Source organism: Neophocaena asiaeorientalis, unplaced genomic scaffold (assembly GCF_003031525.2).
Source record: "Neophocaena asiaeorientalis asiaeorientalis breed wild unplaced genomic scaffold, Neophocaena_asiaeorientalis_V1.1 scaffold192, whole genome shotgun sequence".
NCBI classification, from domain to species: domain Eukaryota; kingdom Metazoa; phylum Chordata; class Mammalia; order Artiodactyla; family Phocoenidae; genus Neophocaena; species Neophocaena asiaeorientalis.
Genome location: NW_020185326.1, coordinates 1,850,090 through 1,873,297, shown reverse-complemented (window position 1 = coordinate 1,873,297; position 23,208 = coordinate 1,850,090). Strand labels below are relative to the sequence as shown.

The following is a 23,208-nucleotide window of genomic DNA, read 5'->3' as shown; positions in this document are numbered from 1 at the left end:
CACACACACACACACACACACACACCTGAGGGAACCCAGTGAGAGGGATCAGTGATGTATTAATCCAGAGTAGTTAATAGCCCTGCAGTCAAGGGAGCAAGGGCAGAGTGGTCACGGAAGGAAGTCAGGGATTAGTGCCTCAGTGCTAAATGTCAGCTCCAAAGGGAGAGGCGAAGGCGGAAATAAACGCGTCCCTAGATGGCAAACTGCAAGGATCAGGCACAGAAAGGGGAGATCCATACAGAATGGACAATAACAAATGTTTTGTCGCAAAAACTGCGTTCATGGCATGAGCACAGTCTACTGGGTTAAGGCACTGTGCAGCCCCAGGCGATTAGAATTCTGTTCACTATAACTGTGTGCACAGGAGCTCCCTACCTGGTCATTTAGGCTCAAAGACTGTTCTTGGCTAGTATACGTTATTTTCTTTTCTCTGGACTGATTATTAGTCTGACTTGACTGTGTTGTAGATTAGTATTTTGCATTGTTTGTACACAGCTTGCTTATCTAGAGGGTAGCTGATATTTTTACGTAAATACCTAAAGGACTGCTAAACATACGGCTCTTAACACCATGCTATCTATTTCTATTTCAGCCTGGACAGTTTAAGACGGTGCAGCCTTGCTACATGTTGTAAGAAATGGCTGTAGGAAACAACACTCAACGAAGTTATTCCATCATCCCGTGTTTTATATTTGTTGAGGTAGGTGTATTTATTTGCCTTTACAGACAAATTGGAATAATTGTAGCAGTTTTTATGCTGAGAACTTGGATTATTTTGTAAAATTATTTAATCTTATGATAATGAAATTTTGATGGCACACATATTGGTAAAGAATTAATGAGATATGCCAAGTGTTTCTTGAATAGGAAGCCATAGAACAAGGTTCATGTATGGGGTACAAAATAATTGTGTTTTATTAGATTTCTTTTATTTTCAGTGGTGACTTGAATATATTATTAATTATGAATGCAGCATTTTGATTAAATTCTTTTTTTAAAAATCAATATCATGTTTTAGGAATTCAATAAATGAGGTTTACAGATGATGTTAGTTGATGGCCTTTTGCCTTGGAGCCCATATAGAGAAAAAGAAATCTTAGAGTTGACTCTCTCCACTGGGCAGTTTTCTTTAGTGGGATATTGAGAACTTGTATAGTGTGCAACTTCTTTTGTTCATGAATGATTTTGTTGAGTTGCTCCAACTTTGTACCAGCAAACAATTTCTCCAGCATCTTTTGGATTAAACTTCCTGCACCCTTTCCCCACTGTACCTCCCTTTCTATAATGTTTGCTATGGAAGAGATAAAGACTTGGAAATTTTAGGAAATTTGGAATAATATGATAAGAAAAAAAGCTACTCCAGGTTATCTCAAAATAAGATGTTTATTTGCCAGAGACGATATTATATCTGCCTTCTCCAAGAGATAGAGCATCTACTCCAAGAGATAGAGCATCTAACAGATTGGTTTTTATCCTGAAAATTGTGTTTAAGATATGACGATATAAAGAGCTAAAAAGTAAATGTCCTAAGTTTCCTTTCTGGGTAACTACCCCTATAGTCTCTCCATCCCAAGGATCAGCTGTAGCTTGTTCTTATGTTATGGGGCAGGGGATCTTTTTGGCTGAGTATGGGAGGACAATGCACGATCATCCATTTTATTACCTGTGTGAAAACAGACACTAGAATTAAACCACTACTGATATTAGCAAAAATGTACTTTCAGTACATATGTTATTTAAACACAGCCTATGAATCAATGAAACAAGTTTGTTTTTTGTTTTGTTTTGTTTTTATCTTCTAGCTCTTGAAATAACTTTAGCTGTTTACATAGTCAGTTGGATAATTTTGAGCATTCCGATTTTGGGGCCAAATATATATGTTTGGCCGATCCTTGAGTTTCACCTTATAGATATCCCTTGGTAGTTTATATGAACAAATATTACTAGATGATTTATTTTCTGGTGATATTTGTGAACCTGTTTGTATTGCAGAACCAGGTGGAAATATAGGAGATTAGGTTGGGACAGAGGTGTTGATATAAGTTAAGATACTCAGACTCAAGCTATATCTCTGAAAGGGTAAACAAAGAACTCATCTCTCAACATAAACACATATTCTTAATACTCTTATCTTGCTGTACAAGGCCAAGAATAACTCCTTTCAGACAATAACTATACATTATATATATTGTGGGTTCTAGTTACTATTGTTCATATTGAAATTGTAATGTAGAAAAAGGAGTCCTTTCTCCCACTGCTCATGGGGGAAATGGTAGAAGGCTGTAACACTATATTTTTCAATGTTAAAACCCTTTCTTTTTTGTCATAAGAAAAATAAAATTTTAAAGTAAACTAGGGGAAATTTAGAATAAGTCACCTGTCATCATCCTTACCCTCATGGTAGCAATTTTATTTTAAATTTTCTTAAAAATAGAACAGGAAACAAACCTTAAAGTAAGAGATTTAATTTATTGCTGGAAGCTCTATCTCTAAAGATTTTCAGCCCTCTAATGTGTGAGCGATGAGCTTGATGGGTAGAGCAAACAACAAAAGACATAAATTAGTCTTTGTATGCCTTAACCTGACACAAACATAAATATAAGAAAAATCTTGGAGAGGAAAGATAGCTTATTCTTTTTCTTGCTGTATTGTCATTCTTACTTTGCATAGAGGTTTAAGACATATCACTGACTTATCTGAAACAATCAGGAGAAAGAAAGGAAGTGAAGTAGAATAAAGTAGAAACTGAGAAGGGAAGAGGTGACTCTCAAAGTGGCTTTCATGATTCTCATGCATTTCATTCATCAAATGCTTATTGTTATACGTACCCCATGTTCATTGCTGCACTATTTACAATAGCCAAGATATAGAAACAACCTAAGTGTCTGACAATAGATGAATGGATAATGCAATTGTGGTGTATATATACGGTGGAATATTATTCAGCCATCAAAAAGAAGTGAAATACTGCCATTTGTGACGTGTATGGATCTCAAGGGCATTACACTAAGTGAAACAAGTCAGTCAAAGAAAGACAAATACTGTATGATTGTGAAATATAAATATTTGGAATACATATGTGGAATCTGAAAAGGAAAAAAAAACAAGCTCATAGATACAGAGAACAGATTTGTGGTTGCCAGAGGTGGGGGTACAGTGAAGAGGACAGAAGTGGGTAAAGGGAGTCAAAAGGTTAAAAAAAAATTGTTAAAGTCTCTTCTGAGATTATGCAACAAAACTTTGAGTAAGATCCAATGGGAACAAAACAAAAGAAAATACTTATTATTTACGTGCATTATAACAGGAATATCAGAAAACTTGATAAAAAATAACTTGGTTAAAATGTCAATATGATCAATAAATATCTCTTCACATTGCTTTTTAATTATGAAAAGATTCAAACAGAGAAAATAATATAACAGACATCATTGCACCTACCATCAAGACCAAATCTTAAAATTATGCCATATGTGCTTCAAATATTTTTTCAAGGAATATAAAATATTACAGCTATGGCTGAAGTCCTATTATCCTAGACCCAGAAGTAACTACAGTTGACCCTTGAACAATGTTGATTTGAACTGCATGATTCCACTTATATGGAGATGTTTTTCAATAGTAAACACTACAGTGCTACACAGTCCATGGTTGGTTGAATCCGTGGATGTGGAGGAACCATGGATCTGGAGTTCTGACTATAAGTTACATGTGGATTAACCCCCGCATCGTTCAAGGGTCAGTTGTGTGTACGTGAAGTTAGAGGCTTCATTCCCTTGCATGATTCTTACACATATTTTCATATTTTCCCTACATGTCCATATATTCATAAATTATATTTTAGGGAGATTTTACATAAATGATACCATAATGAACTTTCTTTTTGCAACTTACCTTTTCATTCAACATTATGTTTCTGAGATTTGTCCAGATTGGCAATTCATTCTTTTTAATTGTATTTTATCCCATTGTGTGACTATACCTACTGAGGGATGGTTTGGTTGATTCTTTGTTTATTTTTTTGAAGTTTTATACTCTTACAGCTTTTTTATTTTTTCTTTTTTTGCAGGAAATATTCTTATTTCTGTCTCTATGCACATGTGTGCAAGGGCTTTCCTTGGATTGCCTAGTGGTGGAATTGTGGGGAGATGATTACATTTTCCAGTTGTGTGTTGCTTCATTATAGAAACAATATTAATATTTTAAATCAGTTTTCTTGAAAAAACTTTGTTAAACTTGATTATTGGTTTTACTAGTATCTGTATATTTCTTAGATTTTTTTTCAGTTATATAATCTGCAAGTAGTAGCAGATCTGTTTTTTCTTTTCTGATTGTTACAATTAATTTGTTTTTCTTATTGCTTTGGCTAAGGCCCCCAGTGTAATATTGGATAAAGGCAGTGGTAGAGGACCTCCTTACCTTGTTGCTGATTTTAAAGGAAATACTTCAAGTGTTTGAATATTAAATTATAAATAAGCATGGACTTATTTTTTCTGTTCTGCCTTCTAAATTAGATTCCTTGTTTGAATCCCCCTTTATGTTACAAATTATAGATTTTATTTCTATTCTTTTAAAGCTTAGTCCTAAATTTTAAATATAGAAACAGCAAAAATTGAGGTTAATCAATAGCTCTATGCTTCTTTTAATGCTATTTTTAGGTCACTTCAGCACCTTGAGTGTCATTCATGATTTTTATATCTTCCTTAAATTTTTCAGTCAGGGCTTCAGTGACTTTACCCGCATATTCATCAGTTTGGAGGTTTTTTTCTTACCATTCCTCCTTTTATTCTTCTCCTTCAGGATTTAATTTCCTCATGAAATTTATCCCTTAGTAGTTGTTTCAGCAAGGATCTAGTGAATTGTAAAACTTCTTAATATTTATCTGAAGTCATCTTTACATTACAATTAATCTGGAATGGTGATCTCTCTTGGCATTGAATTCTAGATTGACTAGTTTATTTTCTACTCTCAGAACTTTCATAATGTTAATCCATTTCACGCTCCTTCCATCCCATGTCTTTATTGTTGCTATAAAAACTCTTTTCTCTTATTACTGTTCTTAATAGGTAATCCACTTTTTCTCTCCAGTTGCTTTTACATTTTTCTTTGGTGTCCTGAAATTCAGTATAACATGTCTAAGTGTGTATTTATACTGACTAGGACTTGTTTTACATCTTGAATATGAAGCCATGTTTATACCAATTCTATAAAACTCTCAGACATCACATCTTCAAATATTCTCTTCCTCCATTCTCTGTTCTCTTTTTCTATTTGATGTATGTTGGATCTTCTCATTCTTTCTATAGTCCATGTCTCTTAACCCATCTTTTTTTAATATCTAGAAGTTCTATGTGCATTTAAAAAAAATCTGTTTTTATAGTATTTCTATGCTTATGGTTTTTATTCTTTCAGATTATTCTCTTTTCTGAAATTACTGATATTGTAATCCTCCTGTATGTTGTGTCTGTTGTCTCTAGCTCATGGTGGATTGTTTATTTATATTTTTAATTATTCTTAGCTCATTTTTGGCAGAGCTTGCTTCCTCTGTAGAATCCTTCTGGGCCTTAGGTTTTAAAAGTATCTCTTTGGAAAGTTTTTACATGCATGTTTCTCTTGGGTTTACGCTACTATATTCGTAAGTCAAATTTGCACAATCCCAAAGTATAATTAATCAAAGTTCATCTTCCTTGTAGTCTTCCTGTGCCAGCAGGTGGATTTACATAGAACACTTCTTCTCTGAAGTGAAAAGCAAGCTTTCAGGAATTCTGGGTTTTACATAGGAGTCTCAGTTCCAACTCAAGTCCTCAGGATGTCCTATCCTCATGGACATTAAAACCCAAACCTTGTTACTAAGATTGACATGTACCCCTTTCTCTAGTCCCACTTAGGTTCACCTATCATCAGTTTACTCAGTTACCACTCTTATTTTCGGTATGCTTTTTGATTGAGCTCACCTGTGAATTAAAATAAAGAAAAACGCTAACCATTGCTTGTAGATGTTTGCATTAGAATGTTTTCATGCCATCTTTGTTCCATGAATGCATTCATTCATTTAACACTCACTTTTTTAGAACTTATTTTTCTCTCCCAAGTCATTAAGTGTTTTGCTCTTTTTGCATACTTTACGTACTAACTAGGTTTCTGTAACTTGGATCTCACCAAGTTTTTTAAAGGTCCATGGTTGTTGGGCCATGTTTAACATGTGTGGGAGATGGAGGGTGGGGATGAGAGACACAAAGTGCCCACAGTTGGAGCACTGATGTGTATTTTCTTGGTGATTTCAACTATATGAGCACAAAATTTTGACTGGGGGCCGGGGGGGGGTGTGTTTTATTTGTGGCAATTGGTGAGGAGAATAGATGCCAACCAGTCTCTAAAATTCAAATGTGCTGACAAAGCAGAAGCCTGCTGACAAAGCAGGAGCCTGCCTTCTGGGTGAATTTTTCACCCAGAAGGCTGAAACAGTGCTAGAGAGGCTATCTGACAAAGCAGCATGCAGCAGGAAAGCTCTCATGATGGTAACAAGTCAGGAGAGCATTGCTCTAGGTAGTCCTTGAATGTCACAAACCGAGATAAGGGTTACGATGTCATTGGAGAGAGAGCAAAGTTTGTAGATTAAGAGAGTACATATAGAAGGTAATGGGCTGAAAGGAGGGGATTAACAGTGGGAGGACAGCAGAACAGGTTGAGAAGTATGATATGCAATGGGTAATGCAGGTGCTTCCAGAAACCAAGCCCTCGAATGTTAGATATTCAGAAAAACGTCTCGTATACATCTCCCAGTGTCAGCTAATCCTTAAAGTGTACCTTTCCATGCCGGCTTAAGCCTCTTAAATGGAAGGCCCTTGACAAGAGAATAATGACTTTAAGGGCCAGAATATAAACTTTTCTATCACTAATGAGAGGGAACTTCAGAATCACTAAAATTCCGATATGGCCCACAACCATATTTCTGGCCAGCTTTCATCTCTTCACTGATCTGGTTCCACTAGAGCAAGTAAAAAAGAGCAAATGCTGAACTAGACAAAAGCTAGAAAAGTCAGAGGGTGTAGGTAAAGTGGTAGAAAGTTACCAACCTATAAATGAACATGAGGACATCAACTTCCTCATCCTCATTTTTACTCCTTGAAATCAATATTAATTTTGGGTGAGGATACATGTACAACAAAGTATCTTCAAGTAAGTGATCAAAATAATCAAACATTCTTGTGGTTTTCATCCTTAGTCCATTTTTCTCTTTCTCTCCCTCTGCCTTCCCTACCTCTGTCTCTCCCTTTTACTATATTTCTGATCCCCCTCCCTCTCTCCATGCTTTCCTTCTCTCTCTCCTTTTCTCTGTCATTTCAGCAATACCTCTCATGCTTGAAGATCTACAAATGGAGAATTTCCCTGAGGGAAAACACACTCAAACTGGTCATTGAAGTATAATTTTTTTTCCCTAAAAATAAGAATACAAGCTGTTTGAGATCTCACATGTCCCCAAAATCAATACCGGTGTACTTTTGCAAAATACTTAAGGCTGAGATATCCCTTTTGACAAATCTTCCCCAGATATCAGTGGATTCCTCTCAAGACAATTTCACTGCATTCTCTGTAAAATCATGAAAAACTCAGTCAAGTCTCTTTCAAATATATTTGTGCTAACAGCAAAACTCTAAATGGAGCTTAGCTTCCTTGGCAGACAGTATTAAGTACCAGGAGTTGTACATAATGAATGCAACTGTTGCTTGATATGTATAGATGTGACAGTTTTATCATTCTGACAGTTGCTTGTACTTGCAATTGTCGTTGCCTTTTTTGACAACTCATCTTTCTCAGCTGTAACCTACAAGGTGATTGTTATAAATCCCAGCCTGAAGGTAAATAATCTCATGATGTTCTGCAAGAACTCGGTGATTCTGAGTGTCTTTGTCCAGGGCCAGAAGTTAAGGAATATCCGCCTCATCATTTTTGGACAATGAGTGGCATTTCAGTATCTTTGTTTCATGCGCCTCAAATTTTAAAAGAAGAGTTGCTTGGCCTTGCTTTCTGCTCTTTACTTGCAGCTGCTAAGATTTAGCAGCTCTGATTGCCTTGTTTCTCAGACTTAGATTGCATTTATATTTAAGTCACATTGAGATCTTTTTCTCCTTTTAAAAGAAAAAAACTCTGCTGGTTCTTGCAAGGAGAAAGTATCAAAATCTTATCCTCATACATAGTAGAGTAGAATGAGAAAATAACTTGATGTCAGAAGCACTGGGTTTGAGTCCTGGCTCTGCCATTTACTGCTGCTAGAAACTTGCGCCCCTTCTTTGAACTTCAGTTGCTTCATCTGTGAAGTGGAAATAGAAACAGCTTCTTCCTGAGCACTTTTGAGAAATGAGGTAATGCGCCTGAAAGTGCTTGTCAAGTAATAAGTGGTTAATAAATGTTAGCATAAAAATAATTTAAAATAACAGATTCTACCCAATATAAAACAAAATCAACGAAGATGAAAAATAAAACTAACCAAACACATACACACACATATACATGGACACCAAACCCCTGACAATTAGAGAGGAACTCTGGCAGATTAATCCTCAGATATGCAACATTCCTGGCCTTAGGGGGATAATGTTTTTAGAATATATTGAGATGTTATCGGGTAAGGTTTCAACCAAAGTAATGAAAAGTCTGTGGTCTTTTAAAACTTGCAATGACAAATGCACGTTATAAAGTACTTTCCCATGCATTTCCTTATTTAATCATCATTTTGAGTACTGTTTGCAGTACTGGGGCAAAAGGACGATGCCAATATTTAGGTATCTATTTTTCATATTATCAAAATACCAATGTTGAGAACCATCCACACCCAAGTGCTGTTTCCCAGGTTCTACCCAAGAATGCTCTCCTTAACTCAGCCACCTACTTTGTGTCGTTTTCCAGACCACCTTATTCCCATGCTGTGTACAATGTGGTAGCATGCTTCCTATCAGTTTCCCTAATAATTGACATAGCACCTTAAACCAAGCATTCTTCAGAATGTTGCATGAATGCACCAATACTCTGATCCTCATAGAATTTTACATTCTACCTTATGGGTCACGAGCCCAGACAATCATGCCAAAATAATGACAGACTCTGGACTGAACAGTTATATTCTTCAAGAGCTATAAAAACATCTTGTCCCTACTGCAGTATGTTATTTTGCACAGGCTGCAGGTGAATTCATTCTTTGCTTTGTGATGCATTTTTCTTATAAAATTCATCCTTTAAATCTAATATGAAGCAGTCTAAGTTGTCACTGATATGTGTGGCTGGCCAAACTCTTTGTATTTCTCTTGATGTAATCTTGGAATTAGGATTCAAGCCTAATTTTTAAACCAATGCAATGTTATGATCATTTATTCTAAAACAACAACAGCAACAAAAAAAAAACCCTCGAATTCAAATCTATCTCACGGCATATAAAAATTATAATTTATAGGAATGTTGAAATAGCAATCTGTAGGGAGAAGCAGCTTGGCACTGTGTCCTAAAATCTTCAAGACTTTATACTCCCCTTTTGACCCCAAAAGCACATTTTTTAAATTGAAGCATAGTTGATTTACAATGTTCTGTTAATTTCTGCTGTACAGCAGAGTGATTCAGTTATACATATATATACATTCCTTTTGATGTTCTTTTCCATTATGGTTTATCACGGGATATTGAATATCGCTCCCTGTACTATACAGTAGGACCTTGTTGTTTATCCATCGTATATATACTAGTTCGCATCTGCTGATCCCAAAATCTCAATCCTTCCCTCCCCCTTGGCAACCACAAGTCTGTTCTCTACTGTCTATTGCTCACACCTGCTCATGGTGGATTCCAGAAGCTCTCCAGTCTTCCCTGGTTAAGCCTGGGATTGATAACAATGCTCAAGAAGCAGTCTCTGGGCTCTTGTTACCCAGAGAATTAGAGAATTTTGTTCATCAGCTCCAGCCATGCATATCCATTTTCTCAAGCAAAGAAGCCACATAAAGGTGCCTCATCCCGGCCTTCCCTGGTGGCACAGTGGTTGAGAGTCTGCCTGCTAATGCAGCGGACACGGGTTCGAACCCTGGTCTGGGTGGACCCCACATGCGGCGGAGCAACTAGGCCCGTGAGCCACAACTACTGAGCCTGCGCGTCTGGAGCCTGTGCTCTGCAACAAGAGAGGCCGCGATAGTGAGAGGCCCGCGCACCGCAATGAAGAGTGGCCCCTGCTTGCCACAACTAGAGAAAGCCCTCGCACAGAAACGAAGACCCAACACAGCAAAAATAATAAATAAATTAATTAATAATCTCCTACCCCCAACATCTAAAAAAAAAAAAAAAAGGTGCCTCATCCCTACCACTGCTGGCTTTGCTCCCATGGGGAATGCTAATATCTCAGCCACTGGTACTTGTCTACACAGAGGATAGGAGAAAACCCTGCTCCCAACTTGATGTTTCACTTGGTCACCTGAACATCAGGGGGCGCTGCTGTGTCTCTACAGCCTTCTCTTCACAGGACTCAGACCTGACTGAATCCACGTGCTCGTGGAAGAACCAAAACCTAAGGCAGACACACTTGTCTCCTCTATTCGTGTTTTTCCTTCCCCTTTTTCCATGCAGATTAGTTCATGGAAAATGTTGTTTTGTGGACCATCAGCTGCATTGACTTCTCAGACATGCCAGGTGTGTTCGGGTCATGGCAGTAGATATTGTAGCCTCCAAGCCAGATAACCTCTCCATTCAAATTCTGCAGCACAGCTGTATAAACGTGATGCCATTTTGGAAATATGCATATGTGGCTATATAACTGCCTAGAAAGAAAAGGTATGTGCACAAATCAGTGTTCGTCTCTGGGTGTTGGGATTAGAAGTACATTTTTTGCATAGAACTTGATTACTTTTTCTATCAGAGAAAAAATAACTCCCTTTTAAGATTACACTAAGTTATTGATGTGTATAGTATGAAATATGAAAATACCTTTGTACAAAGATAGAAACAGCCTACTTCTTCTGTAACTTAAACTCATTCACAAAAAATCTGCAGTCTCATCATTTCTCAGTGTAGAATTAATTGAAACAATAGTGAGGGTTGCTCTTTCTAACACTGGCTTATTTTTTTTACAGCACATACTACATGTTTGTCACCAACAGAAACCTTGGGGGCATTACTATAAATATTTATAGTCATGCTTCAATTGTCAGTCTTGTTTAGAAAAACATATTTAGGAAAATATATTTGCTCTGGATTTTTCTCTGGTTATAGGGTGGTATATTAGATTGTTCATTATATAAAATAATGATTGTTCTTATTTTCAGTTTTAGAACTACTGTCTTTTCTACACATATTTGTGGAACTGTCTTTTTCTACTCAACTGGCAGCTCTGGCCAGAGTGCCGACCAGTGGCTGTATCTCCTTGTTGCCTGTTATGTCAGTGGAGTAAAGAATCCTTGTCCCACTCCTACCCCCAGACATTTACCAGCACCAAAAATATCTCTCCTCACAGTTAAGAATAAAGGCTCTTAGTGCTAAATGGGGGTCTAGATCACTTTGCAAATCTCTCTTGTTTCAGATCAGATAATTGAGATTCAGAGAGGTTTAGTGACTTGTCTAAGGTCACACAGCTGGTTATTAACTGAGTTAGCAACCAAACCTGTAACTCTTGACCGTGTCATAATCAATAGCAAATTAAATTATTCATAGCCAAATAATTTCAAAAGCAGAAATATAAAAATCATCTCCTAATATTTATAGCAAGAACAATTATGTATAATGTATTATATCTGAATCTACTTCAATGTGATGTGAGGAGGAGCCTTCAAAAGTGTTAGATCCCAAGGCCTACAAAGATTCCTATAACAGCTCTGACTCACCTTCCGAAGGGGCCGGGGAAGCATCCCAGAGAAAGTTCATTTAGAGCGATACCTGAAGACTAGTGAGTGTTCACTCAACTGAAGGAAAAGGAGGAGGGGGGAGTCTTCTAGGAGGAAGACACAGCTTGGCATGAGCCAAGAACTAAGGATCTACAGAGAATTGAAAAGCTGGAAGAGTTTTAATAAGGCTGGAGCTTAAAGGATAAGACAGGGATTAGTGACAGAGGAGACTGGCAAGGCAGACAGAGGCCAGGTCATGAAGTACCTTGCAGGCCATATTAAGCAATGTATTTATCCGAAAGGCTTTGGGAAACCAGGATACTTCTGGATATTTTAAGTTTATACCTTATCTGATAACAGGAAATGTCAGAGAGAAGTGATGATGAGAACCTGGAACCAAGGAGAGGAAACATGAGCTCAGATCTGCACTATTTACAATAGATACCATCTCTCTCCAGACTGTAGAACATCATTCTTAGAGAGACGAACAAGTGTCATGGCCCTAGGGCCCTCATGGCCCTCTCTCCATAATATGTATCAGACAGATGAGAAGAATGTGAAAGGAACAATACTTCATCAAAAAAATTCTGAGCATAGCCAATTGCTTTTAGAAGTACCATGTCACCTTTTATCATAACCCAGGAAACTTTGAAAAAGATGGTTTCAACAATTAGTCTGGCTTTGATGCTTCCCAAAGCTGCACTGGTTTATATGCAAGCTCCCTGTAACAAAGACTTGAAGATATTTTTTTCCTAAGAATCCTGACCAACACATGTAGGTACAATGACTTCATTTTCTGTTTCAATGTCAACTCTTCTCATTTTCCCCCTATATTCACTCCTACTCATCATACCATCTTGTTGGAAAAGCATGGTCACTCCACCGTAAGGGTATCTGGTAATTTTGCCCCTGACCCATGATCAGTTGGCTGCATCTATATTTAAAGTGATTTTCCAGAATTAGACTTCCAAAGTGCTAACCATCCACATACTCTCATTATATTCCCCTTACAAGCAACAGCTTATATTTGAAAAAATGGGACATAGGGAAGTAAGATCCATCTGTGGCCAATTTAGAGATTTTTCTCTCCCAGACACTGGTTAACACACATGGGATGAATTTATGGTCTTTGTCGACACTAGCACAGTATTTTCACACAGTGGCCCAGGGACCACTTGCTTTGGAACAATTGGGTGCTTGTTAAAATTCATGTTCCTGAACCCAACTACTGATCTTAATCAGAATAGGGGCAGGGGGCTAGAGATATGTATTTTTCTATGTCTTTCAGGTCCTTATGTCCAGTAAAGTTGAAAACTAAGTCGATCAATAAAGCAATTCATTGTGGACAGACACAGTGCAGCAAATGCGGGCAGCACCCTGCCCATTTTTCCTTGACCCAGGGCACTTGCAAACAGTCCTGAACAGACATACAGGTTTCTCTGTCCTCTGTCTAGAGGCCATTCTCTAGCTGTAGAAACATGCTAGGCCTAACAAGTTAAGGAGGCCATGATTGCTGGGGGGTTACCTTCAGTTCCCCTTGACCAGTGAAGAAGGCCATGATGGTGGATAAACTGTCTACCTTCCTCACTCCTCAGCAGGACTATTCTGAAGGGAGTTTCATATAGTCTCTGAGAGGTTCCCAGCGAGGTAGAATGCCAGTTACCCCTAGTGGTAACCTATTCACTAATGCACCTTCATTGGCTTTCCTCCCTTCCTTGTCTCCCTTCCCCCTCCTTCAGGTGCTTCCTGGGTCACTTCACAAATAAACTACTTGCACCCACATCACTGTCTCAAGGTCCACTTTGGTGGGGGGAAGCGGATCCCAAACTAAGGCAGAGAATATACTGTATGGGGAGTAGAACAACTTTATTCCAGCGAAATTAGGGGATAAGATTTGAAGAATGGAGGGTGAAAAAAAATTTTTAAGAGATTTGATAAAGGAAATTTAATTAAATCCACCTAATTAAAATTGAGTCAATTCAGGCAATTTTATTTTTCACACTGTTTGCTATTATTTTTGTGTGGGTGTGCATCCCCTTATGAAGTTTAATGTGCTCACCATCCTTCTGAAAGTATCCTAATCACTTGATATTAAATCCTGCAGCTTTTTCTTGAAAATCTTCAGATTTTTCTGGAGATAAATATTCTGTGTATACTACATGTAATTTAGATAACTGAGGAATTAATTTTCTTTTGATAGTAGACAAAAGAATGCTTAGCCAAAAAAAACAACAAAAAAAATTTTAAACACTCATTTTCACTGGAACTACATGTTATTTGACCAAACAGTTGAGGGCTCAGTTGTTCAAACTTATCTTTGGCATGTCCTAAGACAAGACACTGTGAAGCTGAAATTTGCTGTGCTTTCTTTCCAGCCCTAAAGCATGGTATTTTGGGAGAAGTTTGAATTTGAGGGTCTGACAAAACAGCTGTCAGACCTTACTAAGCATCTCCAAGTTGCGGTTTTCTCATTTGTTAAAGGGTAATAATAATAATACTAATAATACCTGGTTCATTAGATTGTTTTAAGGCTGAAATAGTGTTTTTAAGGTGCCTGGCACATGGCAGGTAGATGCTTTACTACTCATTAGCTCACAAGACAGCCCAGCTAGAACCACACACCATGAAACAGCCAGCATTTATCAGCTCAGGAATGCCCTAAGGTTTCTTATCTACTTGTATTCAACTCGCTCTGTTCTGTCATTTTTACTCAGTAACTGTCTTGGGCTGAAGGAGAGGTATTTATAGGAGGCTATGTAGCTGGTGTCTGCAACCTGCAAACGTTTGGCTGACCTTGGCATAGTCTCTAGCTCAAGTGAAAACCCAAATGGCTGACTTTCAGCCTAGTGACATACACAAAATTTAACTGTTTGCCTTCCACGGAAATTAGTCTATTTTGACAGAACTGAAGGAGAAGACAGTTCTGACACTCTTCGGGCACAAGATGCAAAATAGCCAATTGATCTTGTCCAGCCAGTTTAGGGCTTTATGTACCTGCCCTTGCCACTAATAAACAACCCTGGGGGGCTTCCCTGGTGGCGCAGTGGTTGAGAGTCCGCCTGCCGATGCAGGGGACACGGGTTCGTGCCCCGGTCCGGGGAGATCCCACATGCCGCGGAGCGGCTGGGCCCGTGAGCCATGGCCGCTGAGCCTGCGCGTCCGGAGCCTGTGCTCCGCAACGGGAGAGGCCACAATACTGAGATGCCCGCGTACCGCAAACAAATAAACAAACAATAAATAACAACCCTGGGTTGTATAAAATCTTTCCTTTTAGATTGATCATTCAAGCTTGCGTTGTAAGTAATGACTAATCCTCCAACACATATTTCCAAGTGAAATCAGCACCTTGGTTTTTACTTTGATGTGTGTAACGTTACTACTTAGGTTGATGCCTTCCTGGTGTAGAGAATTTCGTGCCGATTCCTTAACGGCAAATTCCACTTTTTATTGGGAGAGTCTTTCATTAGTGAACATATTTTTGTTGTATTATATATATCCCCAGTCTTCTCCCAAAGTACTCTGTGTACTCTGTCTTCTCTTGTCTTACCTTTGTGGTTACATTCCTAGAGGTCTTACCTTTCGAGGGCTAGGGTGGTATATTTTTCCTCTTCCGATCTCTGGTACCTATTATAGAAAAGTGATTTGTACAGAGCATATATGCTTAGGTTGGATTCCTCCAGAACAGACCCTAAAACAAAGATTTGAGTGCAAGTATTTTGAAATGGGAAAGGAATGAAGCTAAGACATGGTGAGAGCAGGTGCCCAGGGTGAAGCACTGGGCTCAGTGCATGCTGGAGACTCCTAAGAGGCTGCCTAGGAGACGCCTCAGAGTGATCTCGGTTGAGGGACGAGGAAGCTGGAGCATTTATCATATGGTAGCTGCATCGTTGTTTGAGGTTTACTCCAAGGGACGTTGATTCCTGGGCGCTCTGGCCAGCCCTGCACGCATCCAGCACACTCCCACATCTCAGGAAGCCCTCAGGCAGAGGATCACTGTGAGAAAACAGTGAGTGCAAAGGGGCTGTGGGCAGGGCACCGGCTGCCTCTGATGTAAGGCTCAGTAAACTCTTATTGTACAGAACTGAATGGAATTTGCCAAGAGCTATAAGAAATGTCAAATGACTCTAAGATCTGAAATCATTGATTCTTACTCACCTCCTGCAGATGCATGTTTTCAACAGTATCAGCTTTGTCAGGGCTGAATGATTTGGGGGCAGTGCCATCTCTAGAAGCAGCAGGAGGGCCGTGTTTATTCTAACTCCATCACACCGTTGGGATGTCTTCCATACCCAGGCTATGTTACAGATGCAGCAATAAAAGTACTTTTTATGCTTCTTTACATTCTTTTTTCTTATATACTTTTTTAAACATCTTTATTGGAGTACAATTGCTTTACAGTGTTGTGTTAGTTTCTGCTGTATAACAAAGTGGATCAGCTATGTGTGTACATATATCCCCATATTCCCTCCCTCTTGTGTCTCCCTCCCATCCACCCTATCCCACCCCTCTAGGTGGTTACAGAGCACCGAGCTGATCTCCCTGTGCTATGCGGCTGCTTCCCACTAGCTATCTACTTTACATTTGGTAGTGTATACATGTCCATGCTACTCTCTCATTTCGTTTCATCTTACCCTTCCCCTTCCCCGTGTCCTCAAGTCCATTCTCTACATCTGTGTCTTTATTCCTGTCCTGCCCCTATATTCTTCAGAACCTTTTTTTTTTTTTAGATTACATATATATGTGTTAGCATACAGTATTTGTTTTTCTATTTCTGACTTACTTCATTCTGTATGCCAGACTCTAGGTCCATCCACCTCACTACAAATAACTCAATTTCATTTCTTTTTATGGCTGAGTAATATTCCATTGTATATATGTGCCACATCTTCTTTATCCAATTATCTGTTGATGGACACTTAGGTTGCTTCCATGTCCTGGCTATTGTAAATAGAGCTGCAATGAGCATTGTGGTACATGACTCTCTCTGAATTACAGTTTTCTCAGGGTGTATGCCCAGTAGTTGGATTGCTGGGTCATATGGTAGTTCTACTTTTAGTTTCTTAAGGAACCTCCCTATTGTTCTCCACGGTGGCTGTATCAATTTACATTCCTACCAACAGTGCAAGAGGGTTCCCTTTTCTCCACACCCTCTCCAGCATTTATTGTTTGTAGATTTTTTGATGATGGCCATTCTGACTGGTACAGTATGGGATCTCAGTAGAGACCCTAGGGAAGAAAGACTCTATGGTCCTTTGGAAACAGTACTGGGCCGGGAGTTGGGGAGTTTAGGCTTTTATATTCTTTCTTGCATGACCTTATAGGTATGTGGCCTTGCAGAAATCACATTGAAACTTCTAGCCTCATTTGCTGACCTGTGAAATGGATAGATTGAACACTAAGGTTTCTTCCAGCTTCAAGTATGATTGTCCTATGAAATAAGGCAATGGGACCTGTATATATTATGTGGATGAAGTAGAGATTGGGAGACAAAAATACAGACTTACACCTGTGTGCAAATTACACATGTTTATTTCTGTAACGTGTGTCTTTATTCTGTAGTTATTCTTATTCCAAAAATGAGAGAACAAATTGTTATGGCATTCAGAATATATCCTATTCTAATAATTCTTTCCTCTAAAAGCAAATGGTTTCTTCTCCCACTTACAAACGAGAACATATTTTCCATGTAGGATCACAGCAGGAAAGGGAATTTGAGAATGAGAATTCTATCTTTGTTCTCTTGTGACTGACATGATTAAGTGTCTACAGAGATGAATGCTGGTTGCACACCGTGTTAAAGTAACCTGAGGTTGCTTCCCCAGGTAATGTAAGTTTCTCCTAATTTCCCATCTGTTTTCATAAACTCAGCAGGCTTATACCAGTATAGAAGGATTCCCTATTTCTAGATGTTAAAAAAAAAAAAACAACCCAACCTTGCAGTTTTTGTTTTGCTAATTTAGCCTCAGTGTTGGTTTTGTACCCTAATAAATGTAAGCTTTTATCCTATTTGTTCCCAAGAGATACAGAGTGGTGTGCGAAGGGGTGGGAGCAACCAGTTCAAACGCACTGGTAGAGCTCACGTACCCCAACCCCTGTCTCTTCGAGGACTTCACATCATACTATGAATAGGGAAATCCAGTATTGCGAGATAAAGATGAACATTATGTTGTGATGGAGATGTCGAAGAGAAGGAATTTCCCGTTCTATGCTAGCACCACAGCTAATCACCCCTGATTCTGACCTTCCCATTTGGTTCCTTAAAGGGAGCCTGGGCTTGGCTGGTGATCAGCTGAGGATGCAGAATGTGATTCACGCCGGTTTTGAGGTCCAGCCGCGTTTATGGACACTCCGCAGCTGCTGCCCCCGTGTATTGGGAAAGCAAAGCCACAGCCAGGCCCTTCTGTTAGTGCTTTGCCACTGTGCATGCCTGTTCATCCCCCTGGACACCAACCCCACGCCAGACTGGGTCTTCAGAACCCTGGAAGTACAGAATGGGTTTCTGAGATTCTCTAGCTTCTCTAGTAGGGCTGATATTTTCTTACTGGGCTAACCAGTATGCCTGAGCTCCCAACAGACCTTTGAGTCAAATTCAACTTTGGAACTGTTTAAGAGTTGGGGACAATGTGGGAGCCCGTGCTCACCCCAGTTCAGTCTAGTCTAGCACAAACCTTCGAGTGGGTAATGGTTATGTTTCAATGCCCATCGAAAGAAAAATGGAGTCATTAATGCTTGCAAAATCCTTCTGTATCTACAAAGAGGCTTCATAAGTTCAATGCATGTTTTTGTTTCTTTTTGGAAATTATCTTTCTCTACCCTCAAGATCTTAGTGCAGTGGTTCTAAAACTTCAAAATGTATGAGAATCAGTAGAAGGGTTAGAAATGTAGATTCCTGACTCCTCAGAGATTAGATTCAGATAAGATGGTTGATTAGGAATCTGTATTTTAAACAATTACTCCATATAATGCTAAATGCAATTGGCAGGTGGATCTTACTTTAAGAAAAACTCTTTTAGAGACGCTCATATGATAAGTGTTTTTGAAAACTCTCTTTTCCAAGAAGAGGTCTTGTCATTGCCAGAAATTGGGTGTTTCTAAACAGAAGTAAATCATGGATAAGTAGTGCTTTGTCATCTATAGGAAAATAGCCAATAGGTATGAACGCACACCCGAAAGTCATTGTTGTTATTGGGGGCATATATGCATTTAAGCATTTTGTTTTATATTTCCACCTATTTTTTGATGTTTATTGAGTTCTCATTGACAATTCGCTTTGAACATGACAAATGTAGCCACTTAAAAGATCTATCATATCATGGACTAGTCTCTGACCTTAAAAATATTCAATTAAATGATTTACTTAACATTTATTACATACATATCTATTGTAAGTTTTCTTGGTGCTGGGCCCTATGCTGGCACTGAAGTGATGCCACATTTGAACTCTCCCATGAATGTTATATGACTGTCGTACAAATTTGGGGCTTGTGTACAATACACAGGCTCAGTCAAACATAAGTTTTGTTTAAACTTACTTAGTGCCGCTTACTTAGTTTTGCTCAGTTTAGGAATCATAACCTTTCCTGTAATTGTGAGAAAGACATAGAGGAGTGCTCTGTGTATCCTTATAGAGAACCTCGGCTGTTGGTTGGAAGAGGGTAAGATGGTCATGTGGGTGGGAGCTGGAGTGTGATCACAAATGACACCAACGTATTTCCTCAGGGATTGGGCAAATGTGAGAATTAAAGTCACAGTGACCAAACGATTTATAGGAGCTAGACTATTTCTCAAAAGTGAGGCTGAAAAAGGTTTAAAAACTATGATTGCCTGGAAGCCTTTTTCACTTAAGACTTTGTCAGTACAACAAAAGACTGAATGTCTGAATCCATCTTCTGGAAAGGAAGATAGTAGAACAGACTTGGCCACACACACACACAATAAACACATGCGATGTCCAGGCGCACACCCTTAGCCTTCTCATTAACTTTCTGGAAGTCCACTCTGAGTGTAGACATTATCCAGTGGTTCCCAAGGTAGTAGTATATCTGGGGATGTTTAGTAAATGCCTGCTGCTTTGACATACCAACCCGAGACTCCATGGCTCCAGCCTGCAGCCTGCGCTTTCTCCCAGGGTCTGAGCTCTCTGCATAGAACAGAACAACCTTTCTTCTTCTGTCCTTTTGTGTTACAAGCACACAGGGTTCTCTTGCTTTACAGCAAGGTGGGCACAGGTGGGTACAGGAAGAGAGAAGGTTTAAACTTGGATCCTTTGTCAGCAGATTATCTTCTTGAAAGGTGTTGGAAGTGAACATTGATTCAGCTTCCAGCTAGGACACCCAGGTTTTCCTGCTAAACTGTTGAGTATATGACTTTCTGTGGGATAATTACATTTTCTCTGGAACTTCCACCAGCACCTGGAGTCCCTCTTTCCTCCAGGAACTCAGAGCTGCTCCAGGAACCCACCAGCGGAGAAGTGGGTCCCAGCATCACTAGGTCTACAGGGCCTTAGGGTTTGACATCCCCTGTAAGAGCATAAAGTAGACCACCAGAGTAACCCCACCATTGCCTGCCCAGGACTTAAAGCGAACATAACCCCTCCCTGTTGGAATCCCTCCAAAAAAGGACATCACCTACCTGCTCCTACCCTAGGTAGGGAGTATGGACACACAAAATATACATGTGAGCTAAATGTGATTGTTTGCCTTATCTTGATTATTTGCTAGATTACACTTTTTACAATCTATAAGTTGTTTGCTTTTTTGTGTGTGATTTTTTTAAATTTGCTTTTTCTGTGTCTCACTCAGTAGACTGTAAGCTCCATGCATAACAAATGAAGGTAATAAATATTGGTTCAGTGAATAGACAGGTAAATAAGCCCTCAAGAAAAATACATCCAACCCCCTTCCTTTCCCCTCACTTGTTCCTTTTCCGAGAAATGAAGAGGAATGAGATAGAGAAGGAACTAGAAGCATTAGACCACACTGACCTGCAGGATTAGTACAAGCGCTGCTGTCTATCTTTTAATTGCACCTGGCCTGGAAGAATTAAGCAGAGTTGTCTTCAAACCTTCTAATTCTTTGATTCAGTTTTGTGTTTTTTTCCCAGTACTCTGGTTTTCTCCAGCTGTGGTTTGATAGTCTTCATACTCTAAGTAATAGGTAAAGTGCTTTCTTTCTTGGAGCCTACATTCATTTTCAGAATATTGTTCCAGCAGCCTGAGATGGAATGATGGGGGTGAGGAGAAAGTGAGGGGAAGCATGGGGAATAGAACCCAAGCTTCTACCCCTTAAGTCAGCTTCAGGCTATGTGACATCAGGCCACCCCCACTCACCACCAATGGCGAATACATCAGTAATGGACAGTATCTTAACATATGAAGTGATCAAAGAATTTCTGATGGAACCACGATCTACCTCTTGTCCTTCAGGAATTAGGGGAAGAATTCTGAGCCTATGAGAGAGTTTGAAAATGGAAGGAGTGCTCTTCAGGGAGGGGACAGAATACATATCCAGAAGTAAGCAGTGACATAACTAGGGAAACAGGGCTTCCTGTAGTCTAAGGAGAGGTCCTGAATGGAACGATGGCAGCCTCATCCTACCTGCAAACATATTTTGTTTGGGTCACACAGTATTTTAACAGGAAACTTTACATGAAATTCCAAGTTCTGATCCCTCTTGGAAAATTGGGAGATCTGGTAACACTGGGATCACATCCCATAATGCAGCAATCTCCTGGAGCTGGAAAAGAGCTTCCCCTTTAAACAGAACATAGAGTTTTTGGTTAACCAAGACCCATTACTACCTATTACCTTATATTCTCTCAATTTCACTCATTTATATTGGTCCCTGTAGGCTGCGAGATTTCAACTCTGGTCTGTGGGGTAGATTTTAGAATTTTCAAAGGGACAGTACACACTGGATATTTCATTGGCAGAATGGAAGTGAATGGCAGTCACTGCCTGACTCCACCGGAGAGAACCAAAGGCTCTGAGAAGGTGTGTTTCTTGCTTATACATCCTTAGGAGACACATGTATGCAGAACATCTCTTGAACCTGAGCATCTGTTGGTGGTTGAAGACCTCTTGGTAGTGGTGGTGGTGGGCTTTCTGCCCCCTTGTGACAGTTTTCTTTGTCAGCACAAATTTTAGCTTTGCATTTTAGTCAATTTGTGCTGCTCTGTCTGTAAACACTTGCTAGTACCTCTTTTGGACATTACAGCCATTCTTTAATCTTTATACCTCAATCTTCATTTGTTCTAAATGGCTAAGTATCTCTCTACTGGAAAATTTGCTTAGTCTTAGTAAATGTGTGTCTGTTATTCAGATTAGTTTTGCCAAATCACTGAATACAATATCCTCAGGGTAGAATAAATTAATACACTTGTAAAGGTAATTCCATTAAGTACTTTTGCCACAGCAGTCAGAAAAAAGGATATAGAAAATTTCTAATGAATCCTTTGGAGTGGTTTTGTAAAACACTCATACAAATTCTAATTAGTCATAAACTGTAATTTGGTACCATTCACATTTACAATGACAGCTCTCTCTGGCCACTGTCATCCTCCTTAATAGTTCCCCACTTTGGCCTGGCTAACCAAAGAGAAACATCCAATTTGGGCCTGCCATTTCGTCTCTCTGTGCTTCCTTATTCACTCCCTAACAATCATTTATTGAGCAAACCCATTAAGACCTCGCGTTAGGAAAGAGGCCTGCCCTCAGAGAACTCAGAAACTAATAACCAAGTGAAGAATTAGACCTGTGGGTCTCGAGGGGCAGGCCCCAACGTGTAGCCTCAGCGTCCTTGCAACTTGTTAGAAATGCAAATTCACAACTCCCACTCCAGATGTAATGAACCAGAAAGTCGAGGAGTTGGCCCCCTAATCAATGTGTTAACAAGCCCTCCAGGTGATTCTGACATACATAAACCTTTGAGAACCCAAGTGTCTTGTGTTCCATTCACATAAATTATACTCCAAGTTTCTTCACAAAGCTTCCTCAGAAGCGAAACAGATAAGCTAAGGCATGAGGTCCATGGTATCCAAAGAGGCAGAATTTTTTCCTCTGTGAGTTTTTCCTGTCTAGTAGAGCTGTGTGCTGTGTGGCTATTTCAGCATAGATATGGTATAGACAGGATCAACCTTAAGGTAATTGTGGAGTGAATGAATCATCTGCTCCTTGTCTGTCTCTCTGTTTAGGGTCCTTTCTCAGATTTCTTGGGCATCTTCAGCCCACCAGCACCTCCACAGCCCAATAATCTGTGCTTCTTCCCTTTACACGGTCTCCCTTCCACTGTCTCTTGATCAGACATAGAATCGAAGATTCACAAAGAGGGACTTATGTTTGGTGTAAACCATGAAGATG

The 23,208-nt window shown here is 39.3% G+C and overlaps 1 protein-coding gene across 3 annotated transcripts in view; it reads left to right on the top strand.

Annotated features, from left to right (window-relative positions):
• PLPPR1 (phospholipid phosphatase related 1) overlaps nucleotides 1-23,208 on the top strand; it is a 350,894-nt gene that overhangs the window by 228,184 nt on the left and 99,502 nt on the right. For all 3 annotated transcript variants that reach the window (XM_024734435.1, XM_024734434.1, XM_024734436.1), the window contains exon 2: nucleotides 596-703. In XM_024734435.1, coding sequence (XP_024590203.1) covers nucleotides 641-703 — 63 coding nt within the window. In that variant the 5' untranslated portion in view covers nucleotides 596-640. The remainder of the gene's footprint in view (nucleotides 1-595; nucleotides 704-23,208) is intronic.